General features: G+C 41.7%; 1 protein-coding gene across 1 annotated transcript; it reads left to right on the top strand.

Moving 5' to 3' along the window:
• The first annotated feature begins 2,947 nt into the window (after positions 1-2,947).
• Positions 2,948-6,558, top strand: LOC143580471 (type IV inositol polyphosphate 5-phosphatase 7-like). Its single transcript, XM_077063480.1, has 10 exons — positions 2,948-2,977; positions 3,066-3,150; positions 3,460-3,513; positions 3,701-3,752; positions 4,363-4,467; positions 4,543-5,110; positions 5,522-5,715; positions 5,794-5,902; positions 5,999-6,147; positions 6,357-6,558. The coding sequence occupies exons 1-10, from the start codon at positions 2,948-2,950 to the stop codon at positions 6,556-6,558; spliced, it is 1,548 nt and encodes a 515-aa protein (XP_076919595.1).
• Positions 6,559-16,381: the final 9,823 nt, after the last annotated feature.

Below are 16,381 nucleotides of genomic sequence, written 5' to 3'. Positions count from 1 at the left end.
AGGGTTTCATAAATAAATGATATGTTATAACCCGTTTAAAAGCTATCTGGATTTGGTGATCCATGACCCTCTTATGTTTTTTTACTATAAAATTGTTTATTAATTATAAATAATATCTTTTTCTTTTTAAATTGGATATTAAATTTTAGTATATGCCTCTTTTATAGGATTTTCATATCAAATAATTGGTAAGATTAATTTTTAATTTAATGAGATGTTATAACACATTTAAGACCCATACCCATGAATTTATGTTAAATCAATAAGAGGCTTCCATTTAAAAACCAAGAAATCTGGTGACTTCCATAAAAGGAGGGAGCGACCATATCGCGACACATAGGATTTTTGGGTTTTCGTTTATATATATTATATATTATAGATAGATAGATAGTGTATTGCCCTTTAAAGTTTTAAAACACGTTAAAAAGTTTAATGTATTTTAAAATGTTTTATTCATATATATCAACTCTAATATTTTAGATAAATCTTAAATAGTTTTTTAACATGTACAATGTAAGTAATTTATGAGTAACCTCTGCAATATATGGATATGAAAAGTGTACGTGTGAGTTGCAACAAAGTACACTATCACTGTATCGTGTTAGTGTGTTACAATCTCTTACAGAGAACTTTATAACTTAACATTTGGTTAATGGTATCTTAGTTAGGAGCAAGTGGTATTGGTCAATATTATACATATGTAAGCGAGAAGAATTTTTTTCCTCTTTAATTATCTTTTTCTGATTGAGATCGAACTGGTAAAAGCTTGAATGCAGCGAAGCTTCATTCAATATCGTGATAAAGGTCACTTGAATTGGTGATTTTAATATAGTTATAGTAATACGCATGCATAAAAAATAACTACTATTAAACATATCAAGTTTGAGTCGAGTCGAACCTATAAATAACTTGTAGGTCAAGCTCAAGCTTGGCATGATGGTCGAAATGAGCCAAACTCATTTATGTAAAACAAACTAAATTCAGGCTTGATTGGTGTTTGGTCTTGACTTGATTACACCTTTAATTACATAACATTTTATCATGCTTACATATAAATAAAAATAAAAAACCGATATTGATCTACTAAACAATTCTTTGGCAATTTAAATTATGTTAAGCAAACAATCATACGCTTACTTTTTAATTACCAGAATATGATTTTAAAGAATTAGAATCCAGGCTATGTTAATACTATTATGGTTCGAGAGCATACCATGTACTATATATCTAGTGATGCAATTTCATACATTGTTTTCATTTTTCAACATGTATTCTATAAACAGTTATTAAGAGTAACATAACTTACTATCTTACTAATCGTAGTGATATATAGATCAATCATAATAGTATTGAGTGTAACTTTTCACATTTTTCATCAATGATGTAGACTATGTTTAACACAAACTTTTAAGACTGTAACTCAAAAATATTGCAAGGCATACCTAGTTTGATGATAATCAATATTTGAAAAAAAAAATGGTATACGCCACCATTGGGCATTCCCTCACCGACCTGTCCCACAACCAACATGAGTGAGGCAATTCACGTGTCCCAGAGTAAATCTGGTGGATTGATCCTTAGATTTCCTTCTCTTTACCATTGAGGCACCATCAATCCATCATGTATTAATAATCAATGTTTAAATAATCAGAGTACATAAGAATAGTTCCTATAGATACACCTATCCCTTGATGATCGGTCGAATATTTGAAAGACCAATTCCACACACACATGACATTCATTCGTAGTTACGTATTTTTAAACGGTACATGCGGTCATGAGCAAACTTTAGCCAATACAAGTATAAGTATACCATGTACTTGCTACATTAACCGTTAGGCAATACAAGTATATCCTGTACTTATTACATTAACCCAACTATGAGGACAATAACATTCTATATAGACCAAAATTTCAATTTACTCTACAAAAAAGGAACTATTCATACACAAGATTACATGAAACTTCTAAATTTATAAAAAAATTATATTTAATTTATGAAGATAACCCACAAGCAAGCAAACTCTCCAATCTCTCTCATAAATGTTGTTAACCCCGTGCAACCATGCTTGCTGATATAGTGTAGTGTTAGGAAGTCTGAGTTTTTCAATATAAACTCAGGTCTAATTCCCACAACAACACTTTGGGGGTGGCTCAATAAAGAAAGACTGAGATTTTCGTGATTTTCAGTTTGATCATGAGGGCATCCAAGTTTTACCAACAGTGGGCCTTTGGGCTGGTGGTTTCCCCAAAACTGAAGATAACTCAGAGGCGCTTAAGGGCTCCCCACGACTAGATTGGACCAACCGATGGTGGCCTTTTATTTCGTTAAAAAAAATATTTACACCTAAATATTTAATTTGTGGATGTAACCCACAAACAAGCAAGCAAGCAAGCAAGCAAACAAACTCCCCATCTCTCTCGTAAATGTTGTTAACCCTCTTCTTGTACTCTTGGATATTTGAGTGTCACCCTTGAATTTGGAGTCAAACTTGTTCATATATTCATTCACACCCCCCTGCTCTGCACTTTATTCTATTCCTATTCGTATTCGATTCTTTCTTAAACCCATTGCAAGTTTTAACACACACACACATTACACTATCTCTTTCTCCACCATTAATGTCCTTTCATTCTTGCTTTTCCTGTCTCTGTCTCTGTCTCTATACATACACACATGTGCCTGTATTTCCATAACTTATGATATATTCGTGAGTGTTTTCCCCTTTCTTTCTTTGTCTCTATTCACGCTATGTTTCTTGTGTACGCAACAAACAAACGCTCATTAATGATCACATTCTTCAATTTCATATACATTCACTTCAACTTCAATTCTTGAAATTTAAAAAAATCCAATTTTTATTACTCAATTTACAGTACAATTAAAAACCCTTGATTTTGTTGTGAATTAATTGGTGGGTATTTATGCATTTCAAGTTCTTCAACAATGAGAGGTGAAAACTTTAAGAAAAACAAGGTTTGTTTCACTAAAATGCAGCTTCTTTTGACACTATCATTCTTTCTTGAATTGCATAAAGATTCTAACTTTATATTTGATTTTGAAGGTTTCATGGCCAAGAACATTAAAGAAATGGTTTAATGTCAAGAACAAAGCTCAAGACTTCCATGCAGATGATTTCAGCCATGATGGTAAATAATTTCTTGATTTCTTGAAATTAGGGTTCTTCATTATATTTGGGATTTTTTTAATTTTTATTTGATTTTGATTTGTCTTTTGGGGACATGAATTGACTTGCTACTGATGATTCTTGATCAATTGGAGCCCAAAGATCTGTTCTTGTTTTCTTGTTTTTTACTTAATTTTAATTATATCATATATCATTCTACTAGGTGGGCTGGCCCACAAATCCACAACAGTTTTGTTTGATTACTTGTGGTCATGAATCTTGATGTAATACAGTGGAAATCATACAGCTTTTAACAACTTACCCTTTTCAGATAATGATTCCAATGAAAGAGAAGCGTGCATCATCAACAAAAACATAAGAAGAGGTGCAAGTTTCAGACTTTAGGAAGAATTAGGACCACATTGTTTGTAATACTATCATATAGACCCCACTTATTATGCATACAATAAATGGTTGAAAAAAGAACTGTTTGTACCCATCTTTTGTTTTACTTTTTATGTTTTCTTCATCTGCCATACATATAAATCTCACACTTTTGTGTTGTTGAACAGAGAGATCAGCCAAGAAGCATGCTGCTCACGTGAGAAAAGTCAATGATTATAGGTTTGTTTCAAGGAATTTAGCTTTTTAATCATTGTTTTTGTGTTTCATTACTATTGATCATTGTACTTGCTTAAATGCAAAAGGTAAACTTACTCAAGCTACTGTTCAAGCATAGTGAAACACAAGTTTAAGGAGGAATATAAAATATTTTTAATGAATTTTATTTTCTAGGCATACATACAATAAGTTACTGACAAATGTATTTTATGCAGTTTAGTCAAAAAATAAATAAGATGATTAAAATACTTTAATTTTCAGCCTAGCATGTGATTGAAGGACATTATGTAGGTTTTGAGTAAAAATAAATCAAAAAAAAAGTAAAAACAGTTGGTAAATGAGAAAAATGTTTCAAAGGCGAATTTCAAACGATATCGGGCCCAAATTCGGTGTTGATTAAAATATTTAAATTTTCAGTCTAACATGTGATTGAGGGACATGAAGTAGCTTTTGATTAAAGTAAAATTAAAATAAGTAAAACAATTAGTAAATGAGAAAAATGTTTCAAAAGCGAATTTTAAACGATATCGGGCCCAAATACCTCTATCTCTAAAAGTTAATATTTTTCCATGTATTTCTTATTGGAATTTTTTTTCTTATAATATTGCAATAGGATCTTTGTAGCTACATGGAATGTGGCTGGAAAATCACCAACAGGTTCTTTAAATCTTGAAGATTGGTTACATACTTCACCTCCAGCTGACATTTATGTTCTTGGGTGAGTTTATTTTGTATGCATATTGAATCTTGATCTTATTAAACATATTAAAGTTGACACCTTTTTAAAAATCAGGTTTCAAGAAATTGTCCCACTAAATGCTGGAAATGTGTTGGGCACAGAAGACAACGGGCCTGCTAAAAAGTGGGTCGCGCTCATTAGAAGAACACTAAACAGTCTTCCAGGCACGAGTTTTGATCCGAATTTAGATTTTGAAGAATCAAAAACAGAACAATACCCGTCTTTTTCAAACCCTGGCCCGTTTCAGTCATTGAGCCGTAGCATGAGGATAACAACGCGTGACACGGGCATGTCACAACCGAGACTTGAGCGTGGATACAGTGGATCAGACCGGATTATGTTTAGAAACCTGGCCAACGGTTATGACCCGAATCTTGGGTCTTCAGATGAAGACAACGGGTCGCATGATGATTCACCCGATGGCATACGTGACCAAGAAACAGAGTATTGTGAATCGGTTAGTGGGAAAAGGCCCAATAACTCTAGGTACTGTTTGGTTGCAAGTAAGCAAATGGTCGGTATTTATCTCACAATATGGGTAAAGAGTGATCTTAGAGACAATGTTCGGGACATGAAAGTGTCGTGTGTTGGTAGAGGATTGATGGGCTATCTTGGAAACAAGGTAAAATCTTTACTGCCCGCGGGTCAATGGGTCAAATCTAATTCATGAATTTAATAGAGGTGGCAGCCTTAAACCGTTTAATTGCATATGGGTTGCTTAGTAACTCGAGTGGGTCAATGGGTCAAGTCAGCAAATTTAGCTAAGAGGGAAACAGGTCAAACGGGTTGAAAGTTCTTCATAAGTCAACCTTCTAAACTGTTTTCCCAAAAGATTTAGACTATTATTGTATAAATTTTTCTTCTATAGTCATAATCAATAGATTAGTTATTTATAATTATTTTTGTAGATGGACAAAAAATGTGTTTTGACTTGTTACCCAACCAGCCATCTCGCTACCTCTAGAATAATTTTTTATATAGAAATGATTTTTTTTAATTAATTTGGACAACTGATGTTATGTCGCAATTGTAGGGTTCAATCTCAATTAGTATGTCATTACACCAGACAAGCTTTTGCTTCATATGTAGTCACTTAACGTCCGGTCAAAAGGAAGGTGATGAGCTCAAAAGAAACGCTGATGTCATGGAAATCTTGAGAAAAACTTGGTTTCCTAGAGTTCAAGGAAGCAGAGACGATAAATCTCCTCAAACTATTCTCGAGCACGAGTAAGGCCAAGTTCTTACCATTTCTAATTATAATTTTTTTAACATTATGATGCTAAACTCGTGTTTTCTTGAATGTAGTCGAATAATATGGCTTGGTGATCTGAATTACCGGATTGCCCTCTCTTACCGGTCTGCAAAGGCTCTTGTTGACGCACGCAACTGGAGGGCTTTATTGGAAAATGACCAAGTAAGTCGTCTTTACACTAAACCTCATGTTTTATAAAGGTTATGTTTTGAACCCTTAATAACATTTTCTTGAAATTGTTAATTTATATGTTTATAGCTTCGAATTGAGCAAATAAGCGGACGTGTATTCAATGGATGGAATGAAGGGAGGATATATTTCCCTCCAACATACAAATATTCAAATAATTCAGATAGATACGCATGTGACGATATGCATCCAAAAGAAAAGAAAAGAACCCCGGCATGGTATATATTTTGTTTTCAAATATTACTATAAAATTTTCTAATTTTATTATTATTACACAACAAAAGACTAAAATCTTTTTCAAGGTATGCATGTTCACACCTTATGTTTGCCAAAATGGTGTTTAATTTGCAACAAAAACCAATTACTATGAAAGTGATATCTTTAGTGGAAGTATGAATTATATTGATCAGTGATTTTTTTTATAAAGGTGCGATCGGATCTTGTGGTATGGCAGAGGACTTCATCAAATGTCTTATGTTCGTGGGGAGTCTAGATTTTCAGATCATAGACCGGTGTATAGCATATTTATAGCGGAAGTGGAGTCACTAAACCGTTGCAAGATCAAGAAAAACACAAGTTCTTCAAGGATTGAGGTTGAAGAGCTATTACCATATTTACACGGATATTGAGATTTAGCATTGTAAGTTCTTGTTAAAAGGTTACATTATAAGCTTTACAGTTAACCAATTTTGTCGATTGTTATATTAAAAATGCTCATGTTCTCTTAGCAGGATATGCATTTGTTGACAAAAAAATGATGAATTCAAGAATACTGGTTTTTTCTCGCTCGCGGTTATTGTTGGCTGATATTGATCTATTGCCAAAGTCCAAGAAAAGGTTGACCCTTTGGCTTTCTTTAGAATTATTCCTATTTTGACTAATTAATAGTTGACTTTTTTTCAAAAAAGTTTCGGATGTGATTCGCCTCTTTTCTTGTTTGAACAGAATTTGTTATTCTCTTGCTATCGGGATGCTTTGATTCTATGCAGAAACGCAACCTCGCAAATTGGTAGTTAGAGTTGATTATTTATTATTTTTTGTAAAAAATAAATCATTAGTATTTGACTGATTTCTCACTTTATTGGTGAATTTTGCAGATTTAGAGTACATTTGCTTTGGAGCATGAAGCTGACTTAGTTATAGGAGTTAAATTTCTTTCTTTTTAATGGGATTTAAATTAGTGACATTTTTACCCTTTGTAAATGTAAGTTAGCAGGGGTAATAAAGTCATTTGGTATAACAAGTGGTTCAGGTTATAGGTTATGTAAAAGGTTCTGTAAGCACATGGGCAATAAAGTTGATTGTTAGAAGATTTGTACATTATTTTTATTTATTTATTTATTTATTTATTTTTCCTGTTTTTTTTAAATGGCTTGACAAGTGTATTTTATTCAAGTAAATGGCTAAAGATTGCCAAATATTCCTTATAATTCATTTATACTTTTCAATAGAAGCACATAAGACACCTAATTTCTTTTGTTTTTTTTCTAACCAGGCGAATATAAATGGATTCATAAAAGTGGGTCATAACGTTTCTCTGCTTCAAATATTTCTGATAATGGAAATGTAAAATGAAATACTATTTATGATATAATATATGTAAATACAAAATGCATATGTAACATTTGGTCACATATTTCATATCTATATAAGTATGTAAAACTTTACATTACATGATCATTTTCATATAAATATACTAAGAAAAAACTACTCTGGTGATTTCTTTTAGTAACTAGTTAAAATATATTGATTTAAAAAACGATGCTGAAGCAAAAACCAAGGAATAAAGTAACGTGTGTGAAGAGGTAGGTCCCAGCAGAGCCCAGTTGGACCCGCAAGACTCACCTTGAAGAGGAACGTCTGCGCTGAAACCAACTGGATCCGCAGGACCAACCATGCTCAGAGACGTGACGTCCTTACGCGCAGTACGCAAGCTGTTCCCGCAGGAAATGCCTCCCAATGGTGAAGGACTCCGCCTGTCCCCGCAGCCTCGGATACAAGCCATCAGGGAAGGCCACCCGCGCAGCAAGGCTACACGCACAAGGCACTTAGCTCTCAATCACTCAGTGTCACCTGAAGGAATGAGCGAAGCCGGGAACTATCCCGCACAAGGGCGGGAGGGGGAATACTCCCGCCCAAATAAGCCAGTCCGTACGATACAGGAAGATCTTCTGTACTGTACCTGACGAGGTATGGGAAAAAGATCTGACTAAAGGTACGACAGCTTATTGACACAGTATGGCGAGCAGCATGCTCCTGTACTGTGTCACTATTAGCCGCTGCCTACTCACCAACTACTGCCACACCACGTGCGTAGCCGGCAGTTGGTGGAAAAGGAATAGTACACAGCAGGCCTGGTCACTATCAGCCGCTGCCTACCCACCAACTACCAGCAGGGCACGTGCGTAGGCCACTGTTGGTGGAACAGGAACACTGTTGCAGCCGGCCACACCTCCTTGGAAACCTACCTTCGGCTATAAATACCACAAATGGTATGACCATCTCATCTTATCTTGTATCATCATATATACCTGATATCTGCTCTAGCAATCTCTTAATATACACTTATATTTAAAGAGCAATCTAGTCTGATTCTCACGCCGGAGGGTGGTCACAAGGAGGAACCCCCCCCCCCCCTTCTCAGTGACAAGTTCACGGTGTCTGTTTTGCAGGTTATCAGAAGAACCATCTTCTCAGGGTCTAACCCCTCGTGGGAAACATCTATCTAACCCCCAGGTTACCAGTAATCTGCCCGGGGTCCGGTTAGTGTTTCTTCATTGGCGCCATCCGTGCATAAAGCTAGAACTCCATTTTTCTCCAGTTTTTTCAAACTTCTAAGATGGTTAAAGAAACTCCGGTAACCACAACCCCAGCTACTGGGGGGAATACCGGCTACACAGTTTTTACAAACACTACCCCGGTTGCCCAAGCCGGGACAAGTGAAGTTAATTTCACGAACACTACCCCAGTTACCCAAGCTGGGGCAAGTGCAGTAAATAATCGCTCACTGGGAATCACCGATACCCAGTTAGAGAAACGAACAAGACTCCCCCGCCAAACACTCGATGAGGTTAAGGCATGGGCGGAGGCACGTCAAAAGGAATTCCAAGCTGAGTTGGACGAACGCTTGCGTTCCGTCCAACAGGCTGACGAATTCGAAGATTACTTGGACGACTCGGAGGAATCCGACTCCGACGCGAACCCTCGCCATAGGGCAAAAGGGAAGCGTAAGGAAACGGATCCCCAACCGAGAAGGCATTTTGGAAAAGCCTACAAACCAAAAAACACAGGTGGAAGTCCACGTGACTTCTCCAAAACATTCAGACCAAACGTTGCAAATGCGGGAACGTCCAAATTTGCAAGGGACATTGTAGAAGCAATCGCCCTAAAAAGTGCCAAACAAATGTCCAGCATAGGCACATATGATGGTATATCCGACCCAGATGATCATTTGAACAGATTCATAGCGGGGGCAACCGTCAGTAGTTGGACGGAACCTACATGGTGTTACATGTTCCAAATGACACTGGTCGGGGCTGCTAGAGCGTGGTTCGATCGTCTACCGGTCAACCACATCTACGACTGGGCAGACTTCCAACAGAAGTTTAGCCAACACTTCAGCCAGCAAAGAAAGTATACCGAGGAGCAATGGACAATCCTCAAGTGCATTCAAGAAAAAGATGAATCTTTGCTAGACTTCATAACTCGCTTCAATTCGAAGAAGCTAAGTCTGGGTAACATTAGCGAAGATCTTGTTCGCGCTGCCTTTATTCAGGGCGCGAACGACCCAGAGCTCATCCGCACCTTAACGGGTAAAGATGGCATGCCATCCACATGGGATGCCATCATGACAGCAGCAAAACGCTTTGCGGAAACGGAGAAGCAACTGGGTAGAGATCTCCCACAGAGCACAAACCTCTATACCCAGAAAACAAGGGAAGACAACGTCCTTACCGCCCGATTAAACAAAAAGCGAAAGCTAGGCATTTGGCAGTCAAGGGTAAACTTTGACACCTCATCCGGCTTGCTGCATCGGTTAGGCGGAAGGGATAACGAACAGTCAAACAGGAACTCCAGATGGACGCCGCTCACCAAAAGCGTCACCGAGATATTCGCCACCGAGGAGCTCCCATGGCCAAAGCCTCAAATAATCCGACATCGTCACAATGCTGATCGGAGCAAATACTGTGACTTTCACAGGACAAAAGGCCACAACACCGAAGAATGCATAGACGTAAAGGACATGGTCGAAGCATTTGTCAGAGATGGGACGCTTGCGCACCTCGTGGCGCAATGAACGCTGAGCAGGCTGATGCGTGTAGAACCCCAGCTGGGGAAAACACGAATAAAATTCCAGCTTCAATGTGGAGACTACATGCTGCGTAAAGAACGAGATCCCGAACCAGGTGCGTATCGGCTCGATGGCACTCCCATCCCAACATGGAAGGGAGCTCATTTACACAGTTTGCATGTAAATCAATTCCAAATTTGTAAAGAAAAGGCCAAGAGCCACTTCTAATGGAAATGATTCTCCTTAAAACATCGACGCTGATGATTTTACATTTATACTTTTATGAACTATCAACACTAATGCCGGTTTTCACCGCATACAAAAGTGTGAAAGTCGTTGCGTGGGGAAGGCGGCAAAACCCGCATAAACCCAAAAAACGACAAACCTTCAAAAAGGTCAGTTGAAGGGGAAAAGTTCAGTTATCCCATTAAATGAAAGTGCCGGTCTATCCGCATGAATCATGAAAGGGAACTGAACACTAACCTATTGACAACCGCGCGTCTAACGGTTAATTTATTCAACACTAATGTCGGTTTTCACCGCATACAAAAGTGTGAAAGTCGTTGCGTGGGGAAGGCGGCAAAACCCGCATAAACCCAAAAAACGACAAACCTTCACGCAGGTCAGTTGAAGGGGAAAAGTTCAGTTATCCCATTAAATGAAAGTGCCGGTCTATCCGCATGAATCATGAAAGGAAACTGAACACTAACCTATTGACAACCGCGCGTCGAACGGTTCAAAACAGAATTCCTAAAAAAGGATGAGGAAAACCTACACGCAGGTCAGATAAGGGTAAAGTTTAGCCATCCTACTAAGTGCAAGTGACGGTCCTACCCGCACAATCACGAAAGAGGAAGCAAAACTTCACACCTATTATCTACCACGTTCAAAGGTTAACTTATCCTCAGAAAGGATGAGGAAAACCTACACGCTGGTCAGATATGGGTAAAGTTTAGCCATCCTACTAAGTGCAAGTGACGGTCCTACCCGCACAATCACGAAAGAGGAAGCAAAACTTCACCCCTATTATCCACCACGTTCAAAGGTTAACTTATCCTCAAAAGATGAGGAAAACCTACACGCAGGTCAGATGGTAAAGTTTAGCCATCCTACTACGTGCAAGTGACGGTCCTACCCGCACAATCACGGAAGAGGAAGCAAAACTTCACACCTATCTACCACGTTCAAAGGTTAACTCATTCTAAACACTTGGAAAATTGCTAATTTAAACTAAAGTATGCAAGTCATACAACGTTTACAAAGCAAGGAACCCAACAAAAGAAGCGGTCTTACCCGCACAAAGATTTATATTTCATAAATATTCATTACAAGAATGGCCGGGTAACTACCCGCCTACAAGAAGATAAATCTATACAAGCTAAGTCTATCCTAGCAGTGGGAAGGGATCTTCAGGATCAGGCTTCAGGGCCACTTCCACTTGGACCAGCACCATCAGTAGATCGTGGCAGTTCAAGGAAAGCTTTAAGGATAGCTAACCCATCATCAGCAGCAGCAACTTGATTCACCTTCTCCACCACCGGATGCGGGAAGGCGGCGTACTGATTCACTGCTTGGTCGTAAACAGCTTCAGTATCAACATTGTACAAAGGGAAGTTGGAAGGCGAGATGCCTTTCTCAACGAACCCTAGACCAAGCAGGAAGCCGACCTTTTCCCCATCCTCGTGAGAAGCGTTGAGGGCTGCGCTCATAGCATCATCGTAAGAGGTCTCAGCAAAGACCCGATGCACAACCTACAAGAAAATATACAAGTGTCAAAACCTTTTCTGTTTACAAAGAAAAGCGTAAAGACATGAAAAACATACCTGAGACAATGCTTCTCGAAGAAGCCATTCCTTGGCAACCAGAGCTTCTTGGAGGGCAGCTTGAGCTTCGTTACGGGCGCGTTCGGCTTCACTCTTGTTGAGGTTGGCAAGCAACACTTCTTTAGCCGCAGCCTCTTCTACGCCCTTTAGCTTCCGCTCAGTATGGTCAAGCACCCCCCTCTGGTCCAAGATCTCCTGGAGCTTTTTGGCGTCTTCCATCGCCAAGGCATCATGAGCCTGCTGGAGAGCCTCTAATTTGGCTTTAAGTTCTTCATTCTCCACGCGTAGAGGCTCAGCAACAGCTTCAGCCTTGGTGGCCCTCTCGGTTGGGTTCCTCGCAGTTTCCTTGGCCAGCCGAAGCTGTTCATTAACAGCTTGGGCAGCCTTGGAACGAGCCTCGAGTCGTGCCTGAACTTCAACCTCGAGGGCCTTGAAGGCCTTCTCCTTTTCCGCAGCTACGGCGGAAAGCCTTTGGTTCTCCTCCCGGACAGCCCGCGCCTGAGCCACTTCTTTAAGGCGAGCTGCTTTTAACTTGTCGTTTTCACGACAAAGCAGCTCGACACGCGGCTGCATCCGGGCCAGGAGAACCCGAAGCTCATTGGTTAGCCTACCCTCCTGGTAGCTAGCCATGGCTTCCCCCAACGCATCACTGGGAGCAGCGTGACGAGCCCATTCCACGCACTCCACAGGGGTACGAAGGGTTGTTCCTCGGCGAATGTTCCATCGTGGAACATACACTTCATTGGAATCCGACACTGCAAAAAACAAAGCAGTTAGGAAAAGATGATAAAGAAAAAATATATAAAAAGGGCCAAAAGAACCCTACGCACCTGTAGGGTCAATTACAGGCCGATAGCCGCCGAACCCATCACCTGAACCCAACGGAAATCCATCCAAGAGGTCAGGCAGATGGGAAGGTGGCAGAGATTGGCGAGAAGCCCCATGCGTACCTGATGGATCGGCCGTCGTTGCCGATGGCGGGGGCATGGTAGCAGCCGCCGCGGTCGCCGCCGCGGAATCCGCAGCAATAGTAACCGCCGGCTCGGTGAAGGATGCTGTAAAAATAGCACTCACAGCCGGCGGTGACGTCATCACAGCTGGAACAGTCGGCTCAAAGGAGTGAGCAACTGAACCAGCGGAAGCAGGCGCATGCGCCTGGGTCGACGCCTCAGGTAGGCTGACCAAGCCTACCGTCATTGGCGGGGAGGTACCACTCTGCCCTCCACCCTGAAATGCGTCAACATCCACGCCTGCACAAAGAAAAGTGTTAAATGATATTAAGCTATGAAGATAAAAGCTAAAGGAAATTTGTACTTACGGGTTTTCTTGAGCCTGAAAGTACGGACGGGCGGGGATGAACCCGATGGAGCCGGCCTCTTCACGCCGGTCACCGTTGTCATCCTGGGCTCTTCGGTGACAGTTGTCACAGCCTCCGGAATGGTGATCTTGTCACCACCGGGATTCCCCGCCACCTCTTCGCTCTCGGTCTCCGAGTCAGACCGAGGCGCTGGATCGGCTGTGGAGGCCACCTTCTCCTTCCCCTTCCCGCCGGCAGCCTTCTTCTTCCGCACCAACGGAGGACCATCTTCAGATTCCTCATCAGAACATACGATTAGAGGAATTCCAGCAGAGGTTTCAACATTGAGGGGTCGAGGATCGAAGAGCGCCTTACCTGGCCGACGGGCGCTAAGGATCTCATGGCTTAGCGGATAGACCTCCACGAACCGATCCGCCGTTTGTTCTAGGATGGGCAACTCGTTCTCATCTAGAGCGCGAGTACCCATCCGTGCGGGACCATCAGCCTCCCGCGGGTTCAGGAGCGACTACAAGTCGTTCCCCTCTGAAATAAACAGGAAAAAAGTTAGAAGAAATTCTAAATCAACAAAAAGAAAGAAAGCATACCGTAAGGAACAGAGTTCGAACCGTATTCGAGGACGATTGGGATCTTATGCGCATCCGCAGCCTTCCACACCCGGCTCATCCCCAGCATCACCATCCCGGACTCCGCAAACCGGTAAACCGGAGATTTGACCCTAGATATCTTCGCAAACCATTCCGCCTCCTGGTAGTTGGAGGCGTGAAGGCTGGGAAGTGCTTGCCCATTCTTGAATTTCATGGCAATGGGGATGGCGCGAGCGGATATGAAGAAGAACTCCCGCTTCCACGAGCGAAGACTGCGCTCGGTCGCGCAGATCTTTAAACCCTTGATTCGGGTTGTCAGGGTATACCACCCCTGGATGCACCTCCAAGTGTAGAAGGTCATCAGGCGGTCAACATAGGGCTCAACGCCCAAAATCCGGCACACCCACTCGAAGTGGCGAATCTTGGCGATCGCCATGGGGTGCAACTCGGTCAAATGAACACCGTGCCTCTCAAGGACACGGTAAACAAACTTTGTCAATGGGAACCTAAGATTCCCATAGACAAAGAATGCAGCATATACCCCGATCTTGCCTCTGGGGGCATCGTACACCGTCTGGTGGGGTTCAGGAAACTCAGGCTCGAGAGACTCGAGCATGAACTTCCTGACGACGTACCGATACAGATCGCCAGGCAGAGCACACTGGCACTCGCCAGCAGTACTCTTGTCATCGACTGCAGATTCGAGATCACGAGACATCTTGTAAAAGAAGAAGAAAACGATTTCGGGAGAATGCTTGCCTGAAAAGGTGAGTATTCGCCGGAAATCGCAAAGAAGATGAAGAGAAGAGTGAAAGTGTGGATTACAAAGAGCCCTCTACCCCTTTATATACTAATCGCAATTAATGCGATGAAATTAATGCGGAAGAGAGAGAAAACGAAGGTGCAATGAAACTATGACACGTGGCAAAAAGCAAGCTGGCAACAGCTGTTGACAGGACGCATACCATTAATTTCGCGGCCACGCGCCCGAAAAATCGCGCCCACGCGCCTAAAAAAGCGTCTGGAATGACCATGTACTGTCACGTCACCATTACTTCCTGCACGATCTGACACAGTCAGAAGAAACCGTCGCACGACGTTTCAGAGTTTTGGACTGTTCTTCTTTCCACCAACTCTTCGAATTTCAAAATTCAAAATTCAAAAAGATTAAAAAGTAAGCGGGAAAATACCCCTTACCTTGGCAAACAAGTAACCGTAAGACGGATGCGGGTACAGTGTTAAGGCAAAACCCTTCACATACCTAGCACCCGCATGGAATTGAAGCCAAGAAAACCTTGGCAAACAAGTAACCGTAAGACGGATGCGGGTACAGTGTTAAGGCAAAACCCTTCACATACCTAACACCCGCAGGGAATTGAAGCCAAGTAAACCTTGGCGAACAAGTAACCGTAAGGCGGATGCGGGTACAGTGTTAAGGCAAAACCCTTCACATACCTAGCACCCGCAGGGAATTGAAGCCAAGAAAACCTTGGCAAACAAGTAACCGTAAGACGGATGCGGGTACAGTGTTAAGGCAAAACCCTTCACATACCTAGCACCCGCAGGGAATTGAAGCCAAGTAAACCTTGGCGAACAAGTAACCGTAAGGCGGATGCGGGTACAGTGTTAAGGCAAAACCCTTCACATACCTAGCACCCGCAGGGAATTGAAGCCAGGAATACCTTGGAAGTAAAGTAACCGTAAGACGAGCGCGGGTACAGTGTTAAGGCAAAACCCTTCACATACCTAGCGCTCCGCTGGGAATTGAAACCAAGAAGGATCTTCTGGGCAATGCTTGCGGAAACGGAAATAACATCCCCGCATAGCGGGAACGTCGAGAACTACGTTGTTTGAAGCTCCAGGATGGAATTGGTGGTTTTAACATAATTGATCACTATGTTCAAAACTACCAAAACCTCATGGAGAATCCACACAAGTGGGACTCAACGCTCCTGACTTGCGAGGAGGTTACAGACCTACCCGCATCATACCCAAAGACCAAGCAGGAAACTCGGGAATTTCTGCAAGTGACAAGGACTTCCGCGGGAGGAATCCCCATGGAAAACCTTAAAAAACCCTTTTCAAAACCCTTTGCTTAAGTCCAAAAGTTCACCTCACTTTATTAAACACTCATGAGAAGAACATTGGACTGGGGGGACTTGAAGAGGTAGGTCCCAGCAGAGCCCAGTTGGACCCGCAAGACTCACCTTGAAGAGGAACGTCTGCGCAGAAACCAACTGGATCCGCAGGACCAACCATGCTCAGAGACGTGACGTCCTTACGCGCAGTACGCAAGCTGTTCCCGCAGGAAATGCCTCCCAATGGTGAAGGACTCCGCCTGTCCCCGCAACCTCGGATACAAGCCATCAGGGAAGGCCACCCGCGCAGCAAGGCTACACGCACAAGGCACTTAGCTCTCAATCACTCAGTGTCACC

The sequence above is a fragment of the Bidens hawaiensis genome, unplaced genomic scaffold (assembly GCF_021521415.1).
Source record: "Bidens hawaiensis isolate Kalapana, Puna unplaced genomic scaffold, B.hawaiensis_p1.1 tig00030501_1, whole genome shotgun sequence".
NCBI lineage: Eukaryota > Viridiplantae > Streptophyta > Magnoliopsida > Asterales > Asteraceae > Bidens > Bidens hawaiensis.
This window is presented reverse-complemented; position numbering and strand designations above follow the sequence as displayed.

Bases quoted from the DNA above. Each gene is read 5' to 3' on its own strand.
- LOC143580471 (XM_077063480.1), top strand. From the start codon at position 2,948: ATGAGAGGTGAAAACTTTAAGAAAAACAAG. The intron at 3,753-4,362 runs GTTTGTTTCAAG...ATATTGCAATAG, and splicing joins AGAAAAGTCAATGATTATAG to GATCTTTGTAGCTACATGGA. The intron at 5,716-5,793 runs GTAAGGCCAAGT...TCTTGAATGTAG, and splicing joins CAAACTATTCTCGAGCACGA to TCGAATAATATGGCTTGGTG.